Raw genomic sequence first — 25657 nt, 5'->3', positions numbered from 1 at the left:
GGGCTGCGGCGCCCGAGCATTCCCGGGGCGGGGGGGTGCCGCAGGGCCCGGGCCCGGAGGCTGCAGGCAGCCGCCCCTGCGCAGGCTCGGCCTGGCTCCGCGCTCCCAGCGCGCAGGGCAGAGCTGCCCCCTCAAGGCGACACGAGCCCGCGGGGACTCATGCGTGCGGGGGACTGCGCTCGAGGGCCCCGCGCGGGACGGCGGTGGCGAGGAGCGGGCCCCATGCAGCCAGGGTCAAAACTTGCCTTGCCATCAGCACAGCCAGGAAGGGAGAATGGGATTTCTCCTACTGAGCTAGTGATGCAGCCAAGACACAGACAGCCAGATAGATACTTTGGTCCTTAGACCAACACAGCTACAACCTGTACCCCGTACTCTCGTACTGAATCACATACTCTCTTATCTGAATTATATCTCGATGGACGGCCAGTCGAGCCATGCGGATCGATCGACCGACAGTGGATCACTCAAGGCATGCTGATTCCATCGACCGAGCGAGCCGTGTCCATCCGATCGACCGAGGGAGCCATGTTCCAGCGAGCGAGCTGTCTCGATCAGTCGAGCGGTGTCGATCGAGCTGCGCTGAGCAGTCGAGTGGTGCCGATGGATTGAGCGACTGACCTATGCCGATTGATCCATCTTGATCGGTCGGTATATCTATCAATCTATCTATATGTTCAGATAAGAGAATAAGCGATTCAGCAAGACAGTGCGTATCTATAAAGATATGTGTATAAATCCAGATGTGCGGATAGGCCAGTAAGTGAAGTGTCCCCCGCTCGCGCTCATCCTCGGCGTGCTTGTGCTCTGAGAGTCGAGCAAATGAGGGGACCGGTGTAACCAGACTCAGGGGCTGTCTCTGCGTTGTTGGCTCGGCTCCGCACGGCCTAGGTTTTCCAAAGCACGTCCTCCCCTCTCGCTGCCCAAAGGCCGTGCTCAGACACAATCACTTCCAGAAGCGCCTTCATTTCCTCCCAACCAATCGAGGCACCTGCCTGAAGGCCCGGGGCGGGGGCAGCCTCCAAGAAAGGGAGGCCTGGGAAGGCAGTGAAGAGGGCAAGGCTCGGCGCCAGGCTCTTCCAGCGGGGCTGGACGTCCAGGACCCGCCCGAGAGACACGCGGCGGGCACGGGAGAAGGAGCCGGGCCAGGGCGCGCAGAGGCCTGCTCTGGGGCAGTGCGGGGCACGGGGTGTCCCCAGGCGGCCCCGCCGCGCGCGCTGCGTCCTTCCCGCCGAGAGGGGCGCTGTGGCCGGCGCAGGACCTCGGCGCGGCGGAACTCAGGGGCGGGGGAATGGGGCGGGAGCCGGCTGCGTTTCCAGAGCGGGCGCCGCGGTCACTGCGCTGTAGGGCACCTCCGAGCTGACGCGGTTACCCGCGCGCGGGCCATGTGGGCCGCCAGGCTGCTCTGCCCAGTGCGGGGCGCAGCGGCCGGCTCCGCGCTCAGGTGGGGCCGCGGGCGGCAATGAATTCCCCGCGTGGGACGGGCTGCTCTGAGCCTCGGGCCTAGGTCGGGGGGCTGGGCTGGGGCAGTCCCAGGGCGACAGGGAACCTGCTCCTCAGAGCCAGCTCTGCCTTCCTCCCCTCCGCGCAGAGCACTTCTCTGCCAGGGTGTCCCCGTGGAGGACCGCCCCCTCGTCTCCCTGCCCGACTTGCACTGACCACCTGCTCTCTTCCCGCAGCTCGCCGCCCTCCCGCGCCCTCCAGTCCTGGGGCAGCCACTGGCAGACCTCGGTGCTGGCGTTCAAGGCCTCCGTCCCCATGAGGTAACTGAAGGGTGCTGTTCCTGCTCGCCAAACCTTCTCCGGTGCTGTCGCCTTTCATTGTTATTGGGGCATTTTTTAAATTCAACATAGGTCAATCCGTACAGGTTCAAAGGTGCGTCTGATCTCAGTGCAGTTGGGAAGAGCCAGGTCTGGTCAGCAGCCCATGGTTAATCAGGCAGCTCAAGCGGTGGGCAGTTGAATGTAGGATCCCATAGGCTGCTGGGATGCACTTTGGACAGGAGACTCTAGTCCCAAAATAATACCTCTTTTTATGCTGTTTTATTATTGGTTGAGCCGATGGTGCTTCACTTCCACCAGTTAAGCTCTTTCAGCAGGGCTGGAGGATAAGCCTGCAGGATAAATCTGGCCCAGGGCCACATCATCCACCCCACAGGGCTGCTCACTGGCCAGGAAATATGGCAGTGAGGGTGCGGTGGCAATTAACACTGACATCCCTCCACCGCTGCCCAGTTTCCAAGTCGGGTGTTGCTATGGTGGGGCTGGGCCCAGAGATTGACCTGGCACTCCCCATCCACTCTGTGGGGCAAAGAGGTTGGGCAGCACCTAATTAAGGTACTTGGTCTGTCATACCAGGTCTATCAGTGTGTCAAAGGTGTCAATCATGTAAATAACAAACTTGCACTTGAAACATAAAATGTGTCTTGTTTAAAACGTATTAGCTGTACTGTTTTATTTTGGCAAGTACACCCCAGGTAAATTCTAAAATGTCTTGTGTCCTAAAGCCCTTGCCTTGCTTTTACCTCACATAACACTGCCTAATAAAAATAATAATTTTGCCTTTGCCATTTACAATTTCAAGTCTAGCCTGACTTTAATCCAGCTCCTCAGCTTCACTAAAACCTATGTCCTGTGATTTGTTGTGTATAAACAGTTTTATTTTTCTAAAACTTCCTTGGGCAACAGCACAATGTAGAAATAAAAGTTATTGCTAGTTCATGAATATGCAAAGATATGCAATTTTTAAAATTGATTTTTTTTTCCATTAGAGCAGAACCCCAAAGGAAGAAGAAGAGGGTGGATCCGAAAAGAGAGCAAATGGTGAGGGAGCGTTTGAAAAAGAGGATAAGAAAGTTGGAGAAAGCTGCCCTGCAACTGATTCCCATTGAGGACTTCATAACACCAAGCAAATATTTGGATAGCATCAGGTACAGAGAACTGTCAGCTTTCCCTGTAGAGTTGATAATGAACAGGAGAGATAGAGGTAGACGCAAATCCTGGACATGATGCTACTCATATCCATGAGCTACTCTGGCTTTTATCTATGGGTAACAGTATGGTGACAAACAGCTAAAGGTTTGAGGAAGTTGTCACTTTCAAGTTTCAGCTTGTTTTCTTTCTGCCCAGTTCTGAAGCACTGTTCTGTCTTTCTGTCTAATGGAAGTAGAATTTAGTTCTGGGTGGAGGATGTGCATTTTTTCAGATAGTGCAAATTTAAGACAACGTTTCTCTCAGAAGGGAAAATAATTGCCTTGCTCTGGTACATCAGTCTAATTAATATGTGTAAAGAAATTTTACAAAATTTATCATCAGCCTATTGAAATAGCATTTGTGTCTTCTCTGCTTAAAAAAACAAAACAAAGTATCTTGGATAAGTTGAATTTCCTGTTACAAACTTTTACTGTAGGATTATAAAGCACTTTTATGTGCTACTGTGGTTTTTGGGTCAACTTGACTCCCTACAGTTCACCTGTGACTTTTATTAAATGCTGTTTTGGGAATGGGAGTAGTTTATGTGTTAAAAATTGTTACTTTCTTTGATATTTGCCAGGGTCCGAAGTGCTGACCCTCTGTCGGTTGAGGAGAGCGAGAGACGTGCCCTACTAATGAAGAAATGGGCCCTGTACAAGCAAAACCAGCACAAGGCAGACATGCAAACAGTTACCATGCTTGTAGCAGCCCAGGAGAAAGCACTAAGGGAACTGCGTCTGGAATCGGAAGAACTTTACCAAGCAGCAATAAGGAAAGATATGGGACTGTTTCCTTTTGAAAAAGAGGGTCCAAGTTACACACCACCAGCTCCTGGCTATGAAGCTCCTGAGGGGAAGTACAATGATGTCACCAAGACATACACATACTGAGAGGGGGACAGTTTGCCATGCGGCTGACAACAGACGCTTAGTTTGTTAAAGGACACAATGGGATTAAACTGAACTGTTTTGGTATGTCAAAAATTATGATTAATGTGGTTGTCAGGAAATCCTCACAGAAAATAAAATTCCCACCTTTCCCTGCCCCCTTTCTTTCTTAGAATTAGCCACCTTGGTAATAAAATGTCCAATAAAAACTAAGTAAACTTTACAGCAGGCTAGGGAGAGTTTTATTTTTTAAAACATATTTATGGAATCTTTTTCTTTTATCTGTTCCTTGGTAGCTGTTCTCTGCCCTAACCATAACTCGAGATATAAACATGATACAAGGAAGGATTGTTGAAACAATTGTGTCAGTCTGTAGGAAGAAAAGTTTCAGTTTCTACTTTAACTTCCATTTGGATTTTTGAGGTGTTTGTGGGTGCATAGGAAAGGGAAAATTGATACAGTAGGGGGAAAAAAACAGATAAAATTCATATTGCAAGAAAGTGAAAAATAAAAAATGCTGTATGGCTAATGTGATAAGAGATTCTACTTTTAACTACGTTTGCTTAAGACCACAACAGACTTATCTGTGGAAGCCATTTACAATTTTATTTTTAATATTTCAGCAAACACGTTTACAAAAACACAACACCACCTAAGAATAGCAGATCTACTGCATCTTTGGTGTTTGCCACCCCGAATGTACTCTTAAATACATCTCAGGAAGACATGTCTTAAAAAACATTAAATGTAACTGGGTACTAGTCAAGTGTTTGACCAATGGGAACAAAAATAAGCTGAGGTGACTTGATCAGATGCCAGAGTTTTGTAGCTTCCGCATCTTTCAGTGGAAAAGACTACATGAACCTCTCTCGTCTTCCGTTATAAAAGGGCCAAACACAGCCATTACAATTACTACTTTGGTTTGTCTTCATTAAGTGGAAGGTACCAATCAGCTGGTGGGCCTTTCCTCAGCATCCACACAGGAGCATGTTTCTGTTTCTCCAGAATCCGGGCTCTTTCACTCTTACAGAGAGATTCCTAAAATGCACGAAACATGATACTCACATACTGTTTCATCTTCAAAGCACTGCTTAAAACATCAACTACTTGCACAGACCATGGTATTTCTTACCTGTGAACATATAATACAAAGTGGAACAAAAGCTGGTCATGCTACAATGAAAGCTGATTGCAACAGTAATGTGACAATGAAGACATGGCACAAAAATTTGACTTATGACATGATCGTGCTTGCTGTTGCTCCTGCAGTAGATACGGACATAGATAAGGACCAAGGGAGAGATTTTTAAGAGGGTGCTATAGTCAGCATGACAAAGGTTGTTTAATTTTGGTGGTAACACTTAATGGGGAGTGGCAAAAGGTACTTTCCCTCCCACTGTTCTGAATCTGGCTAACATTTGAGAAAAGTTCTAAGTTGTACGAGACTGCTGCAAGTATTTTGGGCTCAAAATTTAATTACTTTTAAAGTCCTGTAAAATTTCTAAAAGCAGCAATTAGTCCCACTTCCCAGAATTCACACACCCACGTTAACAGTAGTAACACATTTTAAAATCTTCATGCAGGGCTTTACAACTGTGGAGAAGGCCTGTTCTTTTATTAAACGAAGCTTGAAATATTTTGGGGTGCTCTAGCAGGGCAATGACTTATTGCTGACAAGTGAGGAAAACAGCCTTTTCATTAGTGTGGAAGTGGGTGAGCAGACTTTGCATGTGAGATGGTGAAAAACTCACTGAGTTGGATGTGCAATTTAATTTCCAGGTGAGTATTTAATACAGCTTCCCCTTGGGTGTTCCCTGTACCTTAGCCTGTGTACTCTTGCTTTTCTCCCACTCTCTGCAGTTCTTGTAGTCCGTTTTCCACTGAGCGCAGGAAGGAGCCTCTCCAAATGTGTAGTAGTGATGGACGAGGTTTTGGATGCCCTTGCAGTGTTTCCATTCAGACCAATAATCATCACAGGCTCGTGGTGGCTGGTGAGAAAGTGCAAAGCCACTGTACGTTTAAAAAGACACTGAGGTGAGGAGAAAACAATCCCCCCCAGCCCCTCGATTTGTGGCCTCAACTGGGGCCCTGCTCCAATGAAAGCTGGATGGAAACCGGCTCTGGAGCTCTTACACCTTTTCAAGTGCTGGCTCTAGCTGGTAGCTCTTTATAGCCAGAGGGTCATTTTTACCTAGCCGGTCTACATTTACTGCGTGACTGAGCACTGAATTGGGTGATGGATGTAACGTGTAGCAGCGCCCACAGATCTCTGGACTGAGGACCAACCTCTCTGCCCTGGAAACTGAGCGATCTCCGATCTGGACAGGCCCGGGCCGCGGGTTATAGCTGGCTGCGCTGCGGGGGAGCCTCATGTGCTCCCCGCCCCCACCCCGGACACTTGCAGCCCGAAGCATTGTGCCCGCGACGCCCCGCACTCACGCGACTGGGGGGAGGGGGAACTGAACGCGCCTCCGCTTACCCGCCACGCATCACTGTCAGCCATGCTACTGCCTCTGCCCCCCTCGGCCCTGCCTCCTCAGCCCAGCGAGCCAATCAGAACGCAGGGCCACTTGACAGACAGCGCATCCGGAGCCAATGGCCAAGGACCTTGAGAGGACCTCGTTTGCTCAGCGGCAGCGGACAAGGGTTCGGCAGCATCCGCCGCTGCTAGATTGCGAGCTTTGCTCCGCCCCTGACTCGTCCGGTAGCCAATCGCGGGAGAGAGCGGGCGTGAGAGACAGGCAGTTGAGCCACTCAGCATGTTCACGTGCCAACACACCAATGTGGCCAATGGCCAGGCTGTGGGCGGGACGCGAGAACATGGCGCCTGCGGTCTCCTGTGAGCGCGCATCGCCCCGCCCCCGGAGGACACACGCGTCATAAAGAGCGGGTTTACCCGCCGCAGCCGGAGTAGGCCAGGGGCAGGTTCTGTGGGCGTTTCTCGCAGCTCCGATGGGAACGAAGTTGTGCTGGGTCTCGCGCGTTCTTCCAGAGATGCCTCGTTATTATAAGGTCCGCATCCTTAGCAAACCTCGGTCAGAGGAAGGTGCCCTGGCACCCAGCTGTTTGCACCTCTCTGGGCTGAGGCAAGCTCCGTGAACGCGGCAGAGGCGGACGCGGACACGGGCGGTGCGAACAGGGCCGGTGCCCTCCGCGGAACTGGAGCGCTGAGCTTGTCCCTGCTCCGGGCTCTCACTCCCTCCGCCCAAGAGTCAGGATGTCTGCATGGCCACGCCTGCAGGTGTCTCAGCTGTAACAGACAATTAAGGAGACGGTTTCGGTGGCCCCTCTCACACTTCTCTATTAAGAGATAACATGGATTTCACACCTGGCTGGCACAGGCAGGCAGCTGCAGGTCACTGCTTATTACGAATTGCTTTGGGGAAAATAAAACTCCTTTGCTTGATTTCCAGAAGCCAGCACATATCAGACTAGTCAATGCTCAGTTACCCAAGCAGAACTCTTAAGTTGTGTCTGCACCATTCAAATACACAGCACTATTTTACTACAGTAACTGCTGGATAATAAGATAATCTATCGCATCTCTATTAAAAAGGCATGGCATTAACTAAAATAGCAAGTAACTCCAACTGGTTGATTCTTTAGAAGCAGGATCCCTTAGATTGATTTGTTACTGAATATCAAAACTACAATCGGACAAGTTTGTACAAGCTTGCTCTGTTAGGGAGCAGACATCTTCCATCAACAAGGCAGGGGTAGAGGAGGGGGATACTGAGGTATTGTGGGTCATGATACAGGAGGTCCAGGGGAAAAGGACTTGGTAGTGGGGGTCTACTGCAGACCTCCTCATCAGGATGAGCTAAACCTGGTATTCTCCAGGCAGCTCTCAGAGGCCATTCAGGCGAGAGACGCAGTGGTCACGGGGGACCTAAATTACCTGGACATCTGCTGGGAGGAGCAGACGGCCAAAACAAACCACTCAAGTAGGTTCTTAAACTGTGTGCAGGACCTCCACCTAACCCAGGAGGTGTCCAGTCCTAGCAGTGTTGCTAGACCTGGACTTAGCAACAGGGGATGATCTTATGGGTTACCTGTGAGTACACAGTAACCTGGGAGATTTTGACCAAATGATGGTCACTGTCACAATCCAGCAAAGAGTAGGAAAAATAACCAGCAAGGCTAAAGTGTTAGACTTCAGAAGGGACTATTTTAATAAACTTAGAAAGCTAGTTAGCGAGGTGGCTGAACTCGAGAGCATCAAGCAAATGGGGGTCCAGGAGGGTTGGCCGTTTCTCAAGGGAGTGTGATCCTTGGGGCAAAAAGGAGTTTATCCCCTTACGCAGGAAAGGGGGCAAGGGGACAAAAAAGGCTCTTTGGCTGAACAGGGAACTCCAGAAAAGACTGGGGGCAAAGGAAGAGATGTATAGGCAGTGGAAGCAGGGGGCAGCCATCAAGGAGGAATATACCTCCCTGGCACGCTATTGCAGGGAATCAGGCAGGCCAAGGCAGAACTGGAGCTTTGGCTGGCTATAACAATCAAGGACAATAAATAGTCCTTCTACAGATATGTAGCAAGCAAAAGGAAGGTGCAGAGTAACACAGGGACCCTGTAGTACAAATCAGGACAGTTGGTGGCTGACACAGGGAAAAAGGCAGAGCTCTTCAATGAGTTCTTTGCTTCAGTATTCCTAGGTACTGGCCAGGACAATTCCCCCACCTTGAACACAGATAGATGTCTGGGAGGCACTAGACTGCCAATGGTTAGTGCTGACTTAGTTAACAAGCACTTGGAGGGGCTGGATGGGTACAAGTCAGCAGGCCTGGATGACCTCCATCCACGGGTGCTGAGGGAATTCAGCAGTGTCATAGCTGAGCTGCTGGTACGGCTGTTCGAGTACTCATGGTGCTCTGGCCCAATCCCTGAGGACTGGAAAAGGGCCAATGTGGTGCCCATTTTTAAGAAGGGGAGAAGGGATGAGCCAGGTAACTTTAAGCCAGCCAGTCTTACTTCTATCCTTGGGAAAACACTGTAAAAAATCATTAAAGAGCACATTTGTGAAGGATCAGCAGGCGAAATGATGCTGAAGGGAAACCAACACAGGTTCGTCACAGGTACATCCTGCCTGACAAACTTTATAGCCTTTTACGACCAGGTCACACACTGCCTTGACATAAACTGAGGCAGATGTCATCTACCTGGACTTTAAGAAGGCCTTTGATAGTTTTGCATCCTATTCTCATAAGGAAGCTAGCAGGCCGTGGAGTGAATGATTACAGTCAGGTGAGTGGCCAACTGGCTTAGGAGCTGCACCTAGAGTGGGTCATTTTCAGCCTGGAAGGAGGTAGGCAGTGGTGTCCCGCAGGGTTTGGTCCTTGGACCGGTGTTATTTTATATCTTCATCAGCGATTTGGATGGGGGTGTGGAGAGCACCCTGTCCAAGTCTGCACATGACACCTAGTTATGGGGCAAACACACCAGAGGGCAGGGAGCGGATACAGGCCAATCTAGACAGGTTGGATCAATGGGCAGAATGAAATAGGATGCAATTCAACAAAGACAAATGCAAGGTACTCCACTCCACCTAGAGAGGAATCCCCAGCACACCTACAGGTTGGGGGATGACCTCCTCAGCAGCTGAAAGGGATCTTGGAGTTATAGTTGACTCCAACATGAACATGAGTCGGCAGTGTAACAAAGCCAATCTCACCTTATTGTGCATTAGCAGATGTATGACCAACAGACTGAGGGAGGTGATGCTCCCCCTCTATGCGGCATTGGTCAGAGGGATTCAGAGGATGACCACTCATATGATTAGTGGCTTTTGTGCAAGACCCTGTGAGGAGAGGTTGAGGGATCTGGAACTCTTCAGCCTTCACAAGAGACATCTGCAGGGAGACCTCGTAGCCGCCTTTAAGTTTATTGAGGGAGGACAACAGAGAACTGGAGATGCGCCATTTACCAGGGCACCCCTAGGAGTAACTACAAATAATGGGTACAAACTAATGGAGAGTAGATTCAGGTTAGACATTAGGAAGCAATTTTTCACAGGGTGGCTGGAATCTGGAACAGGCTGCCAAAAGAGGTGGTACTATCACCTGACTTCGAGGTCTTCAAGAGGAGGTTTCCTCCCATTAAGGTCTCACATCATCTAATTATGTCAGCCTTGGTTTGTCATGAACATGTCTCTGAAAATCTTGTTTGAAACAGTGGCCAAAATACAAGGAAAACTATCAAGCATAGAAGAATATAATAATAGTATCACCAAGGATAGAAGAGAGGGTAGCACAGTCTCCAGGACTGAGTCAGCAGAAAAGTCACTGTTCCTTTGAATAAAGCAGAGTTCAGTGGTTTTTGTCATCTCAGATAAACCTGAGAAGTACTTTCCCTCTCTCCAGAACACAAAAGGAACCATTTCAATCTCCTGGAATTTAGTTTTCAAATGAAAATAAGAATGCAAACCAGTAACACCAGTTAAACTTAAAAAAAAATGATAACAGTGTCTGTGTTTCATAAGAACAAAGTCTCTCTCCTCTTAACCACACTAACTAAAATCCAAATATGCTGCATATTACTTTATTTTCCTCCCAGCTGGCTAAACGTTCCATAACTTATGGTTTTCTTCCCTTCTTCCGCAGGGACTGACCTTCTCCTGAAAACGCAATGAACCGGCTTCCAGACTCATCCTGAAATGGAGGAAGGAGAAGACGTTATTTAGATTTCCTTTGTTCATAAGTGAGATGTACGTCTTCAGACACTTAACTTCAGACAGTATTCCCTCATAAAAGCACTGATGTGCGCTAAATCTCAATCATTAAAGTAAAACTTCTACAGTGCAACTCCCATCACTTAAAATATCCACAACTAATGCAGGCTACCATCTCCATCAGGCAAAAGAACCAGCCATTTGCCCTTTATCTAGATTTCAAAGCCTTTGCTTGCACCACATCAAATAAGCAGTTATTTCAGATAGGTTGAGTTCTGATTAGTTTCACTGCTAATACTAATTGTGACCACTGCCAAATCAATGAGGCCACAATAAGTGATGGGATGAAAGCTGTTATTGAGTCCCTACATCAAAAATGTTAGTATTTTAGTGACCTTCCAATTTAATAAAAGCATTAAAGTCCACTGGCACTACTTCCATTTCTTATTTTTCTTTATACCCACACTAGGCAAATCTTTAAAAATCAGCTAACAAGAGAATAGCTAAGTTTTTCCTGTAGATTATGTGCATTAACAAAAGTTCTCCATGATGAACGTAAGCTGACAAAGGCTCAGGACCCAGAAAATGGATGCAATGGTCCTCAACAAGAAATGATTTATCTTCATTACCAGTAAAATGCTCCCATCCTTATACACCACCTAACATAGGGGTATCAGACTCACTAGGCTGCATGAGCTGGATTAGTGGTGTTAAGCCAGTCCGCAGGCTGGATCGGGCCAACAGTTCCTCTCTTTTTCTCTCTCCTCCTGCCCCGGCACACCTGATCTGGTGGCCATTCCAGCTGGTCTGGGACCTGCATTCAGGACTGTTACACAACGCCTGTTCCAACCAGACCGAGATCCGAACCGCACACAGGATCTGTGAGCAGCCTAGGTCCTGGAGCAGGTGCTACATGCGGCAGTCTGCCAGGACAGGCACCATGTGCAAACTGGCTACTGCTTTGGCTGAACTGAACTGCACCCAGTTCCCGTTCTGGCCACTTCAGGATCTGCACCACATGCAATGCGGGTCCAAGACTGGCTGGAGCAACCACTGGATCAGGTATGCTGGGGTGGGGGGAGTTCTGTCAGCCTGATCTCATGTAGGTCTAGTCAGACCCCTGGGCAGCACCACGGGCCAGATGGCAGGGCTCCGTTGGCTGGATCAGGCCCACATCTGACACCCTGATCTAACAGATACAAGAGATCGAGCCACTCCCACCCTAACATGCTACCATTTATTCACATCTACTGAAAAATATGTCTGATCATCATAAAATGGATAGTATACTACAACAGAGCCCTATTTTCTCCATCAAAGATTAACAGCAATCTGTGATAAGAAGTGCTTGCAACACAATAATCCCCATTGTTGATGGATTTATCAGCAGGAAAGAGATCACACTGATCAGAAGCCAGAGTCAAATACCCTAAGAAGCACTATTTTCCATGAAAAAAAATCCTTCAGTGAAAGGAATTTGCTCATGCTATTAGGAAATTATTTTGGCTGAATTCCAGTAAAATGGTCATATTCAAAACTAGCATACTGTTCTGAACCAATCTGACCTTAGATGGGTGGGCAGCATCAGACTAGACAAAGTGTTCCAGCATGTGTGAAACCCAAAAGCAATGCAGACTTGCATGGTAATAATTCCTGTATTCAAAGGGCAAGGTTCAGTCTTACTTACCTCTTCAACTTTCTTGACTAGTGGCCGTGAGTTTCTAATGAAGGTGATTTTACCAATTTTGAAGTCATAATTGGGTATCCCTCTGGAAAAGAAAGATTGAAATATTGAGTTAAAGAAGAAACCTTTGCACCCACTACAGAAGAACACATGCAATAAACAATAAAAGAAGGATCTTTGGCTTTTTTTGCTCCTATCTGAATCTCTTTCTGACTTCTTTGAGTGACTGTCGTCACAACTGTCTTGTAAACCAGGGGTGGGCAAAATATGGCCCACAAGCCAGAACCGGCCCGTGGAGGGGCTTTGTCTGGCCCATGGTGGGTTCCTCAGTCACACCTGGCTCAAGCATTGTCCCGCAGTGGCATGTCCTGTCGCCCCCTAGGCATGCAGCAGGGCTGGGGCGGCTCTACACTGGACTGCCTTTCCAGGCAGCAGCATTTGGTGGCCCCAGCCCCGCGATACTGGCAAGGATCTGTGTGCAGCCCTGACCCGCCCCTGCTATAAACTCGCCTGCTCACACTGAACAGCTGCAGCAACAGCAGTTCCAGCAGGGCAGAAGTGTGGTAGGTGCGGGGGAAAGTGGCCTCTTCCCCTCAGCACCGCCCAATGGGCTGCCCAGCACTTCCTGCAGCCATGCAGAGCCCATGCTGGGCTGCCCTGCATCTGCTCTGCACTGCCCCATGGGACAGCCCACAGTGACAACACAAGGCAGCCCAGCGCGGGTTCTGCACAGCTGCTGCAGGAAGCACTGGGCAGCACTTAGGGGGAGGGGCTGCTTTTCCCCTTGCACGGAGCACACTTCTGTCCTGCTGGCATTACTGTTGCTGCAGCTGTTCAATGTGAGCAGGCACGCCTGCGGCAAGCACAGGGTGGGGCAAGGCTGCGCATGGGTCCCTGCCAGTACCACAGGACTGGGGCTAGCAGCTGCCTGGAAAGGCAGTCCAGTGCAAAGCTGCTCCAACCCTCCTGCATGCCCAGGAGGCAGCAGGATGCACTACGAGTGAGTGGTGCAGAGCAGGGTTGGGCTGGGTCAGGGCTGTGTGCAGGGCTGGCTAATCTGCTCCTGCTGGGGTCAGTAGGGAGCAGATGTGGCATGGTGCTGCTAGCAGTGGCAGGGAGGCTGCAAGGTGCACGGGCTCCAGGTTGGTGCAGGGCAATATACAAAAGTAAGACTTGATTTTGAGCAATCACCTCTATACACAACACAAACACACACAAAATTAGGACAAAAAATCTTTTAAAAATGAAATTAAAATATGTTATTTTGGATGTTAGATTGTTAGTATATAACTTGTATTTTTTTCCTGGTTCCACGATGGCAAACCCTCTTCCCAAAAGGAGTACTTCAGGGGCAAGGGCAGGGACTTCTGGTGACAAACGTCAGGGGATAGGGGATGGCACTTCTATCACCAAGATGGCAACCAGGGGGCAGGGCACCTGTCAAGGGGTGGAGCTACCTTTGCAGGCCTTGACAGCTCACTAAAACTTGTGAAGCTACCCTCCAGTCATAATAATTACCTGCCTTTGTTGTAAACACATCAGACTCTGGACACAAAACTATTAAGTGCTAAGCAAATGCTGCCAAGAAACAGAACCTCCAGTGAAGAACTGACATTTAAATTGTGTGCAGCCATGCTCCTTTGCCATGCCTGCACTTTTCAAGAAGGTTCAATTTTTCTGCTAGTTTTCCATATATGTTTACACCAATGAGCTGCAACCCACATATTCAGCAGACCACTTCTATTAAAACTGAGAATTTTGAACTGCATTCACCTAAAACCAAAACAAGACCACAAGACTTATCTGCCCAATTTTAAAAGCAAAGGAAGCTAAATGCTTACTTTAGACCCGTGGTTGTCAACCTACAGCCCCTGTGGGCAAAATATGGCCTGCCAAACAATTCCATCCAACCCACAAAGCAATTGGCAACAATTCAGTAGCGAGGAAAAATTGGTGACAACTGAGCACGGAAAGCGGTGACTAGGTTGGAAGCACAGTGGCAGCAATTCAGTGATGGGGGAAAGTGGCAGCAGCTGGACTGCAAGTGGCATTCTGTCTTTGGAGTAAGCTGTGCTAATCTGGCCTGCCACTCATAAAAAGTTGATGACCCCTGAATTCTAAGCCAGTTAAAATAGAAATGTTTTACTTGAACAAACACATCTGAAAAAAAAAAAAATCAGGCTCTCAGTGATATTACAGTAGCAGAACAATATTTTAAGAATGATTCACTCTGCTTTAAAGATTTGTTACCTGTTGAACACTGCATTAAACTGACTAACCTTCGAATTTCTCCTGGTTTAATTGGCGATGGACTAGGCTCAACACCTTTCTTCTTGCCATCTAATCTGTTTCCAGAGCCAGAGAATGCCTACAAGTGCACATGGTAAATACAGTCAGTTCTCCTTAAGTTCCACTTTACAGCTACTGTCAATGTAACACTTCAAATTTAAGCTACACATAATGAATATGTATGTGGCTAGAATGAGCAAGGGATCAAGATTTGGGCTCCTCTGCTGGGCCAGTACTTGTAATCTGCACTGCCATACAGGGAACTAAAGTGGTATTTCAATTCCCAGGTTCTAGATCCTCCTACACTGACATAGTAGAGGGCACCTACTATCACTGGCTAGCACCTCTCCACCCACTTACGTGAGCATAACCGATTATGAAGGAATTCTTACTTGATCCTCCGGATAAAGTAATATAGAGCCTGTAAGGTTAATGCGAGTACCTACTCATAAATCACTGCTCACTAACGTAAAGAATTTGCTTAAAGTGGCTAAATCTTACAAAGGCTGCACAGCTTAATACTATAACAGCATCTAGTTGTTCTTATTCCATCATTTCAATCCATTTTTAATTAAGGGAACTTTTTCAGTCCTTACTATATAGTTACTGATATAAAAGTCTCCGAGTTGCTAAACAATATACATCATAAAAATAAAGTTTGTTTCCCTAGAATATGCACTTAAACATTACTCTCATTAAACACATCTCATCTACCACAAATTATATTTACTGCTGCACTTGTATTTTGTACCTTCCCAAGGGAATGTTTCTTACAGAAAGAATATACTATGCAGGATCTCTCTTAATCAAAGGACTATATATTTCCTTTTGGTGATGGTCACCAGGTGATGGCTCTTGAGAGCATCTGCAAAAATGGCTCAGAGCCTTGTCTGAAGGCAGGACCTGTAATGGTGAGGTGTCATTTAACTAAAAGTTGTAAGCAGCACCTGCCATCAATAGAAGCACCCTTCCTTTAGGAAAAATAGACATTTCTGACAGATGGAAAGCCTGAGGCAAGCACCTGCACAAAGCAGAAGCCAGCTGGGGAACCTCAACAGAGAAGGGCTGTGAAGCCCTAATGACTAATACAGGACCCACAGAGCTGGCAAGGCAGAGTCATTCTGTTTGTATTTTTATTTGTTAGGTAATAAAGAAAAGCCCTAAGCAGAAGGACTGGAGTTGTGCAGATGTCTGAACATGGTTTCATATTCCATGGTTAAAGTTCCTGCCCACTGTCAAAAGAAAAATCTTTGATTTCAGCTGCCGACGGCAAAAAGGTCAAAAGGTTAACATAACATATTTTGTCATCATAGTTCCGTATCCAGCCCTCCCCCAGCTTAAATGTAAAATACATGCGCAGTCATTCTTGTATGAAACCTGAGCAGAAGTAAAAAACACGCAAAGTCTGTTCACAGTCATAATCGGCAGTCCTGTAATTATTCAAGCCTGGTGTGTTGTAATTGGCTACCTAAAAACCTATAATTTTGGAAAGACTTCCGCCTTCAGTGGAGACCTCCACGCACACCCAGGAGACATAGTCAGCGATCTGGCCAGTCGCTGACCCCTTCCCACCTGCAGTAAAAGTTTTCAGGTGTATCTGATTTTTTGTCGACTCGTCCGTTCTCACCAAGAGCTCACGAACGTCTTTGAACCGAAGTTACCTGTATGCTTTGCTGAAAATCTGCACCAAGCAGTTTATAATCTGTGCAACAGAAAAGTATCTGCAAGCTGAACTGAACCACGACTTCCTTCTTACACTGCAAATCTTCTGTAGTGTAAGTAATAATAAATCTTTAACCAAAACACATTTAAACCACCTGACTCCTTTCGCTTTTCCACCTGTACGACCACCGTATCGTACCCACGTCCAGCTGGTCGTGCCGACCCAGGCTAGCAGGTCAAGGGTACACTGGTCCTCGGACGCGGCACCCACCAGTTTACAGACAGAAAAAGCAGACTTACACGAAATCCTATGTCACTCACATATCCACTGTGATCTGCTTCAACATCCTATTCAAAAGAAGGAAAAACAAGTTGCTTCATTACACTCATGCTGTGATGTGCGATTAACATAAATGGTCCCATGCAATTCCTAGCAAATAAGTTTACAGATCCATGTTTTAATTTTTTTAATAAATCATTTGAGGCAGACCATCCACCATGGAATGGAATTGGGAAGGAAAGAGAGAAATCAATACACTTTATGACCTGGAATCTTGATCCGTCAAGACCTTTTCAGAATGTTTTCAACAGTGATCTCTGCTCTATAACAAACAAGGTTGGCAACTAAAAAGAATTTGTTCTGGAGAACAAGATATGTTTACTCACTGTGGTCTCCTCGTGCTGTGTATTTCTTTCTGGTTCTTTGTATCCCAAGGGTGCATCAAAATCCACCTGTTTTTATAAGAAGAGATTATTTGTTTAAATCCAGTAACTCCTCATTTTTAGATTTCTGAATCATAACATTACTCCCAGATCTCTGTAAACTGCCACTCTACTTTGAACTACAGATAATTTATCTTTTAAAAAGTTCAGGTAGCAAGTGTGGCAGCTTGGACCTCTAAACATGCCTCTCCAGCGCAATGTAAATCCTCTGTCAGGATAGCATAGAACACCAGCTGCTTTGACCTTCAGTCTTAAGGACTATCCAACAACCAGTACCTTTCATGACAACATAAAATGCAAGTGCCAAAAAGGACAATCAGAAAGTTAGATTTAAAGGAATCATCCCACTTGAGTCATCTGAATGTGCAAGATCTTTTCAGACCAGCTAAGATGCATGGGTCAGTGATCAGTGATGAAGTCCAGCCACAAGACCCTGACTTACATTCATGTCGCACTCTATGATGGACACAGCTTTATCAGGTTTGGTTTCCATCACCCGAAGTTCATAGATCTGAAAAAGTAAATCATATTATGATGCGGTTTTCTTTGGTGTGCAAATTAACGATCAGACACTTGGGTGAGCCCTTCATTTCCAAGAACACTTGTTTCAATGGACTATAAGCTGTTCAGCAGGAAGGTCTCCCTTCGTGTTTAAACAGAATGCAGTGCAAGGCCTCAATTCAGAACAATGCTTCTGGAAGCCATCACAAGCAACAGTATTTCAAAAAGGCAGAATTTTATAGTAAAGATTACCATCTGCTTCTGAACAGAGCTAGAGAGGTTTATTTTGTCAAGGCCAATCATCTGGTTCTACATCTTCTGACCCTGTTTTGAAGAAGCAGCTGCAAGTTAGAATGAATATTGTTTTAATTTGGTGTCTTGTCTTTGTTTTGCAACATGCCCTTCTACAGTTTGATTACTAAGTTTTCTCTGACATGACTTATGATTAACCTGTATATCATCGGAGCCAAGCTAAAAGCTGGAAAACAGGCACTCTAGCCCCAAAACACAATTAATATTGAAAGAGTTATTCAACAATTTTAAAGAAGTTAGGTTTGGGTTCATTGGCTTCAAATACTTTTCATTTAATTATAGGTAGGTAGGCAAAAAAGCTGCTCTGTGACAAGTGCCTGTATGCATGCAATTACTCTGTGGTAGTTGAAGTAGTTTATCCCTCACAGAAAGTAGGACAAACATGCCCACTGGTCGCTACCACGGTCACTAGTATGTTAAGTCCACACCCTACCTTACCTCATAGTAACTTGTTCGTATGCCATATAAGCAAATAAGAGGCAGGGCAAGCTTTTTCTTCCATTTTATTTTTAATTACAAAACTCATATTTTAAATTAAGTCAGTATGAAATGTCTAGCTTCAGTGAATTTCCCAGTGGTACCCCCCGTCATGTCATTTTAAATTACTGATTTAGGTAAGAGACACTTGAGAGCCCATTTTTCACAAGTGGCCCAGTATAACAAGATATAAAGCTCCTATTAAAATTAATGGAAGTTGTGGCAGCTCAGAATTTCACATGGGCTCTTCCTCCTCTCTGCTCTCTTAGCTTAGATCTGGAGGGTCGCCCTTGCTCACCATCTTCTGGTTCAGTCTGAATTAATCAAAGAGGATAGAAACCTCTCACTGTTGAGGTAAGGGCCTTCATATGCTGCAGCTCCATTATCTGCCTCTTCTGTAGATATGCATTCCAGAAACTGATTTTGTTTTAAACCAAAAAGTAATCATGGTTGCTAAGCATGCCTTAAATACCAAGAACAGAGACTCAACAAGTACAGTTTTGTCTGCCAGAGACTATAACTAATCTAAATCATAGCTCGGAAAGGAACGCGTCCTTTTTTTGCAATAAGGACTTGATTCTGAAATTAAATGACAATACTCTTAGCACCAACATTATTTCATGATTCGAATAATGCAAAATTTCCAGAAAATGTCCTTATCCCACAATCCCAAATGATTCAGCACCTGCTGAGGTTGCCAACACACTCAGCTACTTCAATGTCCAGCTGCCTAAAATGCCAACTTCTCCCATAACTACTTGCAAGGCAGCCATGGAGAGACAATGCAAAAGTCTGTGGCACGTTAAAACGTGACAACATAAGATCTACAGATACAATACCAACAATACCCATTGATCGCACTATTCATTGTCAGAAACTAAATTTAGGTGATGTCAACACAGAATTCTTATTGGTGACTGCACATTTGGATCCTATTTCAATTTATGGGACTGCTTCCCAGATGCTTCTCAAGTCTCTGTTCAGAGCTCTGACATCTTTTCTATTTGGAACTATCTGTTCCTAACCATTTAGCTTCCCCAGTATCCAACTATCTGTCTATGAAGATTAAGGAAGCAGCAGTACCCAGGTGCTGTATTGATTAGGAAGGTGCTTATGCATGTGATAAATGGGTATAAAGCCAGAACTGATTTTCCATTTACCGCACAGAGATGTTTTTAGATACTGCTATTTACTTTACATACTATACCTTCTCATTGTAGTTGATGGCAATTACATCCCCTGTGGTTAGACAGGCAAAGTTTCTCAGTGCATTCTCTAATCTTTGCATTATGTTAAGATGAAAAATATACTTATTTTCTGTGTAGAATTAAAGTAATATCACATTTGCATTCTGCAGTGGTAGGTTTTCCTAACAAGCAGGCTTAAAATGTTAAGTACCATGGACAGCTGTCCAAGAAGCACTGAGTTGTAAAGCATCTCCTACAAATAACCTTCGAGATGCCTGATATAGATTCTCTGGACAGTAAGCCAAGACATCCATTTCCAGCTATAATGGGCTTTCCCCAACCCCCACCTTTTCTTACTCACTCAGAGCATCCAGTAAACAAAGGCCAGGACAGCAAAAAAGTAGAGATTGTCTCAAGTTAGGCTTCTGAAGTCAGCGGCCTGATTCACCAAGTACCAAGGAGTTACATACATACCATTATAAAGAAAATCTATTCCTCATCTTTTCTTGCCCATTGGGTCAAAGACTGCCTCAGCAACAACTACAACCAGTTAATGCCAACTACAGGCAGTCCTCGACTTACAATGTATTGAGTTACAACATTTCACACTTACAATGTTTAGAAGTTGACACCCTGTTTCAACTTTCTGATGTCAGTTTCGACTTTACAACGCTTGATCTGACGTGACACCACATCGGCGAACTAGTTCACTGCATCACCCATCTCCCTGGAGAACATCTGCCCAAACTTCCTTGGACACTTTCTTTCAGAAAGCCGAGAAGAACCCAGAAAAACCTACAGCCAAGACACCTGAGAAGACTCCAGCCAAGAACCCTCCAAAAAGTTCAACCAAGAGCCCTTCAAAGAGTCTAGCAAAGTCACCTCAAAGAAGTCCTTCCAAATCAGTATGATTGCTATTTAAAATATAAATGCATTAATGTAGTGAAATTATTCATCTATAATTGATTGAGTACAAAATTCTGGGTTATTTTTGATGAAAATAGGGTATTGGGCCTTGGTTCAGGAACCAATCCCCATTTATAACATTGTTTCCTATGGCAAAAATGGTTCCGAGTTACATTTCGACTTAAGACGCAGTTTTCAGGAACCAATTATGTCGTAAGTCTGAGGACTGCCTGTACACAAGTTAGCCTTAACTTACCTGGCCTTTGTTTAGAAGACTGCATTCAGTTCGTGCCACACTTTTTACAGGAAAGTCACAACTTTTCTGATCATTTGCTCTACTTCTACTAGTTTTCGAGAGTAGCAACTATTACCTGGTGTTAGAAATATAAAACCAGTACTCGGAAAGCTGTTCCCAGCTTGTCCTCTCTAATTATGGGAAAGAAGTATAGCCACGCTCCCAAGCCCCTTCCATTATTCTATTAGGTATTTTCAGTGAAAAGGATACACAGCTTTGGGATTGGTGATGTCAAGGAAATCTGGACTCTGTGGTTGAAATTTGGAGTAAGTAGCCACTTGAAGATTGACACTCTCTACTTGTACCAAGCCTCCTTCCTCCAGCAACAAGTTCTGCATCATCTGCAAACAACATTGATGCCAAAGATAAGATACTATATACCAGGACCTAGGCAACCAAACCAGATCATTTTATATGGAATTTCCCCAGGGAATATGCAAATATATTGGGCTTTGTGCCCTGAAATCCATAGGGTTGCACTGGGCTTTATCATAGCCCTGTATCTGTATCATAGCCCTGTACCTCAGTAACAATACAATATACATGCCACAATCTACTTTGATTAACTTAAAGCAAAGCTTCAGCTGAAACAGATGCTTGAAAATGTTATTGTGCAACAAGGATACAATTTCAGCAAATATTTTACTTAATATTAAAGCAACGCACCACACAAATCTTATTCTTCAGTTTATGCCAGTTCAATGAATGGCAACTTACCCAGTGTGGAAGGTAACAAATGCCCTCATCAGCTACAAACTCCAGCACTCCACAGTGTGTCATTCGATCTGAATTTTTATTGGTCAGCTTAAACAACATAGGGTAGGTAATGTTAAGTCGACCTGGTGAATGAGAAAAAGTAGTATTTGTTATCAAACAAACACACAGTTACAGGATGCACTAAGGCTATACATTATAGCAAGCTAATATCCTAGCATTGGAACGGTTTAGCTCAATACCCCAGCTCCACAAACAAGGCCAGAGATATAAAGCAGATATAAATATATTAAACTACGATTTGGCATTTAGCCCTTGTAAGTGCCTCTCCAAAGCTCCTCTGGAGTGCAAGATGACATGGTAAAACAATATTACTGTACTAGCACTGAAATAGGACATTGTTCTGTTCAAGCTTCAATCAACTGCAGAATATGATTTATAATCTTCAGTTGGATAATGCATTAGAGTTTCTCTAGACAAGTGGTTTACTGTACTAAGGAAAAGAAAGTTCAAAGATAAGAGCCCTTAGCTATAAAGAAGAACAAAAAATGGTCAAAACACCTATCTTCTGGAAGATCTAAATAACAGGAACAAACCCCTGATTTTGTTGAATGACCATCCTTTTTCTGTCTTTCGAATTAACTTTGTGAATTCTCATTGCCCAGTAAAACCAAGCCAGCAAATAAACCAAGTTATTTTTAAGCATAAAAGTAAAGGAGGATAAATTACTTCATAAATATAAACATTGACATTAGGGTCAAGCAGCTGTTGAAAATTTTACACTGTCTGCCTATTATTTGAGTAACATATAGACAAAAGCAAATGACTTTGTATTTATTATCTTTTGCTGGATGTATTGTTTGACAACGTTTTGTTCCGATATGGGATCACCTGGCATGTCTTGATTTAAACCAGACCTTAAAGAATATGTAAGTCTGTTACTTGACTAAGCATTTACCACAGCCTTATTGTCTGATGTTTTTAACCGCAGAATAAAAATTACTTACTCAATTGATCCAAAGCAGATGGTGGCATAATTACTGCAGAAATTAACAAAAAAGATAAAGTAAGATTAGGAACAGCACAGCTATGGAAGACAATATAGTATACAGCCTTATCTTTCCTTTCCGTCAAGGCAGCACATTACAGCGGTACTGATTTCAGACAAGTAATTTTTCAAATTACAAAAGAAGTTAATTTAGACAAACAATATTCACTAGCCAAGAATGTATATTTTATTTTTGGAGACACAGGTGAAAGGAGAATATAAAAGTGTTATGGGACTTAATATTAATAAATATCCTTTCCACAAGTAAATTTGTTTTGGTTGGATTCATTCATTCTTTCGAAATAGGGACAACTCAAACATCATGAGACAGGACTGACATGACAGCCTGAAAGTAAAGTGAGTATATCTATTTTCTTTGATCAAACTGAGTGAGCTATCAAGAAAGTAATAATGAAAGGAAAAGATTTTTAAAGCTTATGAAGTTTACATGACACATTATTACTGATAGTGAAAAACTTTTGTGAAAAAAATAAATAACGGACCTTTCCCCATTTATCTCTACATAAATTAGTAACAACCTCAGCATCAGTTATCTTATACTACTATAGGAAAATATGATTTTGAGTTACACAGTGCCCTTATTACTCAAGCCACAAAACCAACACATACACATGTGCTTTTATGCTTGGGGTCTAACATTGTTTCTGCAACCACTTTCTATAAACAATACTACTGAACATTATCATTCACATGTAACCTTCAACAATGTAGTATTCAAAATAAAACATGCACATACTCTTCCCGCCTTTCTCCACATCTGACCTGTCATTAGGTCCTGCAAGCATGGACACTGAGAAGCAACGATATTGAGTTGAGAAACGGTTCTGGAAAACTCGGGGTATTGGATGATCAAACATGTTAAAAGAAAACTAGAGGAAGAAAAAAAATAACAGAATTTAAGCAGGCACCATCATAGTAAGATTTCCAGCCAGTCATTCATCAAGCCAAAGCCATTGTGATAAATGCTGTGTACTTATTTTTCCTAAGACCTAATATGTTCATGAAAGGTACAAAGAAAAATACAACACAAAGATTAGTTACATATATGTACCAATGAACTTATGAAGTAGGATAATGGAAATTCAACTATGGATTATTTCCACAATTGCAATTTGACTGTTTTTACAAACTAAAGCAGAACAGACTTCAGTTCCAAGTTAAAAATATACATGCTAGAGATCATTAATTTGTACAGTGATGCAGTAGTACATTGTACAGATCTATCAGTGTACAATTAAGAAGGAATAAAGTGGCTACACTTTCTTCTACATTATTCATCAAGGACCAGCAACTTTGTGAATGTGCATCAAGTTCATGAAAAGAACACTAAATATTGAAAGCTGCATTAAGAAATTAAACATCTAATAAAATAATGAGCACTATATTACATTTCCAGAGTGCAACACACAACTTAAAAAGGCATTAGAAAACATGAGAAAAGATGGATCAACAAAAATAAAATATAAACAACTTGGACAAAATAATGCAGTAGACGGTAAAACTTCAGACCTCAAATGAACGAGTTATGCACATGCTTTAGTTTCCATACACACATTATTCTATTACACTCAGTGTAGCTACTCAGAAGCATAAAGTTAAGCATGTACTTAAACATTTTCAAGACTGTAGCTTTAATGATTGCTTCCTAAAGACACTACCAATAATAATGATATGAAGAATAATTAATAAAGTTGAGCAAGTAGCAAAAGGCTCATTTCCTGGGACAGTTCAAATAATATTTAGAAAATGAAGCATAGGGTGTTGTTAGGAAAGACTAGCCATTTAAACCCTTTTTTCCCCCATTCTTCAATGTGCTGTACCAGGTTTAACAGCTTCTAATATCCTGGAAAATTCTTTTCTTTGTTTCTTTTACAAATCAAAATACTAACTGGAAACTCAGTGAGAAAGCTGAACAACTTTTACCTCTTTCTGGATTTAATATCAAGTTCTCAGCCACACTTCTAAACTGAAGAAATTAAAAATAACTATTGTAAGTGCTCCACACTAACACTGTTAGGCCCGTAGCTGTCAGGCTCAGTTTATGCATTGTCATCTCTCTGTGAGAAAACACGCAGACGTAAGCCTTAAAGGTTGGTGAAAGAATTTTACTCATTCGGACTCAACCCTGGGCACTCTCCTCCTTTAGCAGAGATGCGGTTAAGTCACATTAGACTGAAGTCAAGCAGAAGGCAGAGTACATTTGGCACCTTATAAACTATATTACTGTTGAGAGGTACACAGCACAAGCTTTTGGGAGACGGAGTTCACTTCATCAGAGGTTTCAGCACATCATCATCTCAGGAAGATGAGCTGAAACTCACCAAAGCTTGTGAAGTATCTCTTTGTGCCCCCCCACCAAAGATCTATAGTTAGACAGATATCTAGATATCTTTATACAGACAGATGTGTGTTTGTTTGCGTGTGTATATACATACATTTACACACACACATCAATAGAATATCTATCTATATTGATTATAATATATATATACACAAACAGTGCGTTCGTGTGTGTGTGGAAATCTTTCACTCTCTAGATGTCTGTATGTTTTATATACTGAGAGAGCTACAGCTACCTATCTGTCTGTCTATATGAAACTGATGGGTCAGATCCTTCAGGGAAGCATATAGATCTAGATCTAGGAGTTAGTCTGCAAGATGCAAATCTACCCTGCCAGCCACTGTCCCCCACTGTAAGCAGGCTAGTCTACCCCGGCCTGGCCCCTCCTAGGAAACACCGGGAAGGAGGCAAGGCCCGGAGCGAGGAGCTCGCAACAGGGCCGGGGGTGGGCGCGTGCTCCGGGAGAGGAAGGGGCTCTTCTTGGTGCCCTTTCCCCTTCGCCCCTTTCCCCGATAAGCTGCGGGGGGAGGCTCTGCCGAGCCCCGGCTGCCCCCGAGCGAGGGAGGTGGCGGCAGGGCCGAGGGGCGGCAGCGCCTCCTCCCCAGGATGACTCGGCAGCGCCGCCAGGCCCCGGCCCCAGCCCTGCGCTCACCATCGTGGCGGCCGCGGCTCCGACTCCTGCGGCCGAGGTGTCCGCGAGTGCCCGGGCAGGTCCGACTACGCCGAAGCGTCAAACGCGAGACTCCTTAGATGCTTGAACCCCCACCCGTCCACACTACACTTCCCACAATGCCGCGCGGCTGGAAAGACACAAAAGCCTTCGTGTCCGCCATTTTGGGTGAGGGCGGAAGGCGGAATTGCGCTCGACTCGACCTGAACAGCGTTTCGTCGATTTCGTTTTTCCCGTTTCGGCTCCTATTTGACTGTGTATTTTTTAATGCCCTGGGCTTTTCTCGGGGGGTTGTAAGAGGCG

General features: G+C 44.8%; 3 protein-coding genes across 5 annotated transcripts; 1 reads left to right on the top strand and 2 right to left on the bottom strand.

Annotated features, from left to right (window-relative positions):
- The first annotated feature begins 1312 nt into the window (after positions 1–1312).
- On the top strand, positions 1313–4390 carry MRPL40 (mitochondrial ribosomal protein L40). Its single transcript, XM_019539058.1, has 4 exons — positions 1313–1444; positions 1680–1763; positions 2771–2929; positions 3553–4390. Exons 1-4 carry the CDS (start codon positions 1386–1388, stop codon positions 3860–3862), a joined length of 612 nt encoding a protein of 203 aa, XP_019394603.1. The 5' UTR covers positions 1313–1385; the 3' UTR covers positions 3863–4390.
- Positions 4391–4680: 290 nt separating this feature from the next.
- CUNH22orf39 (chromosome unknown C22orf39 homolog) lies at positions 4681–6403 on the bottom strand. Of its 2 annotated transcripts, none has more exons than XM_019539061.1 (3): positions 6339–6403; positions 5680–5847; positions 4681–4897 (listed from the first exon to the last, which is right to left on the bottom strand). In XM_019539061.1, exons 1-3 carry the CDS (start codon positions 6360–6362, stop codon positions 4772–4774), a joined length of 318 nt encoding a protein of 105 aa, XP_019394606.1. In that variant the 5' UTR covers positions 6363–6403; the 3' UTR covers positions 4681–4771. The 2 variants fall into 2 exon arrangements, with proteins under 2 accessions (XP_019394606.1, XP_019394605.1); XM_019539060.1 differs by having other exon boundaries at positions 5680–5869; positions 6339–6364.
- A 3872-nt stretch (positions 6404–10275) lies between these two features.
- UFD1L (ubiquitin fusion degradation 1 like (yeast)) lies at positions 10276–25464 on the bottom strand. 2 transcript variants are annotated; one of them, XM_019539056.1, is made up of 12 exons: positions 25337–25464; positions 23080–23212; positions 22282–22314; positions 21278–21399; positions 20771–20901; positions 19380–19452; positions 17325–17393; positions 16826–16891; positions 16460–16507; positions 14488–14576; positions 12212–12293; positions 10276–10504 (listed from the first exon to the last, which is right to left on the bottom strand). In XM_019539056.1, exons 1-12 carry the CDS (start codon positions 25337–25339, stop codon positions 10430–10432), a joined length of 924 nt encoding a protein of 307 aa, XP_019394601.1. In that variant the 5' UTR covers positions 25340–25464; the 3' UTR covers positions 10276–10429. The 2 variants fall into 2 exon arrangements, with proteins under 2 accessions (XP_019394601.1, XP_019394602.1); XM_019539057.1 differs by lacking the exon at positions 25337–25464 and adding an exon at positions 24267–24400.
- Positions 25465–25657: the final 193 nt, after the last annotated feature.

Source organism: Crocodylus porosus, unplaced genomic scaffold (genome assembly GCF_001723895.1).
Source record: "Crocodylus porosus isolate Cpor-Errol unplaced genomic scaffold, CroPor_comp1, whole genome shotgun sequence".
NCBI classification, from domain to species: Eukaryota; Metazoa; Chordata; order Crocodylia; family Crocodylidae; genus Crocodylus; species Crocodylus porosus.
This window is presented reverse-complemented; position numbering and strand designations above follow the sequence as displayed.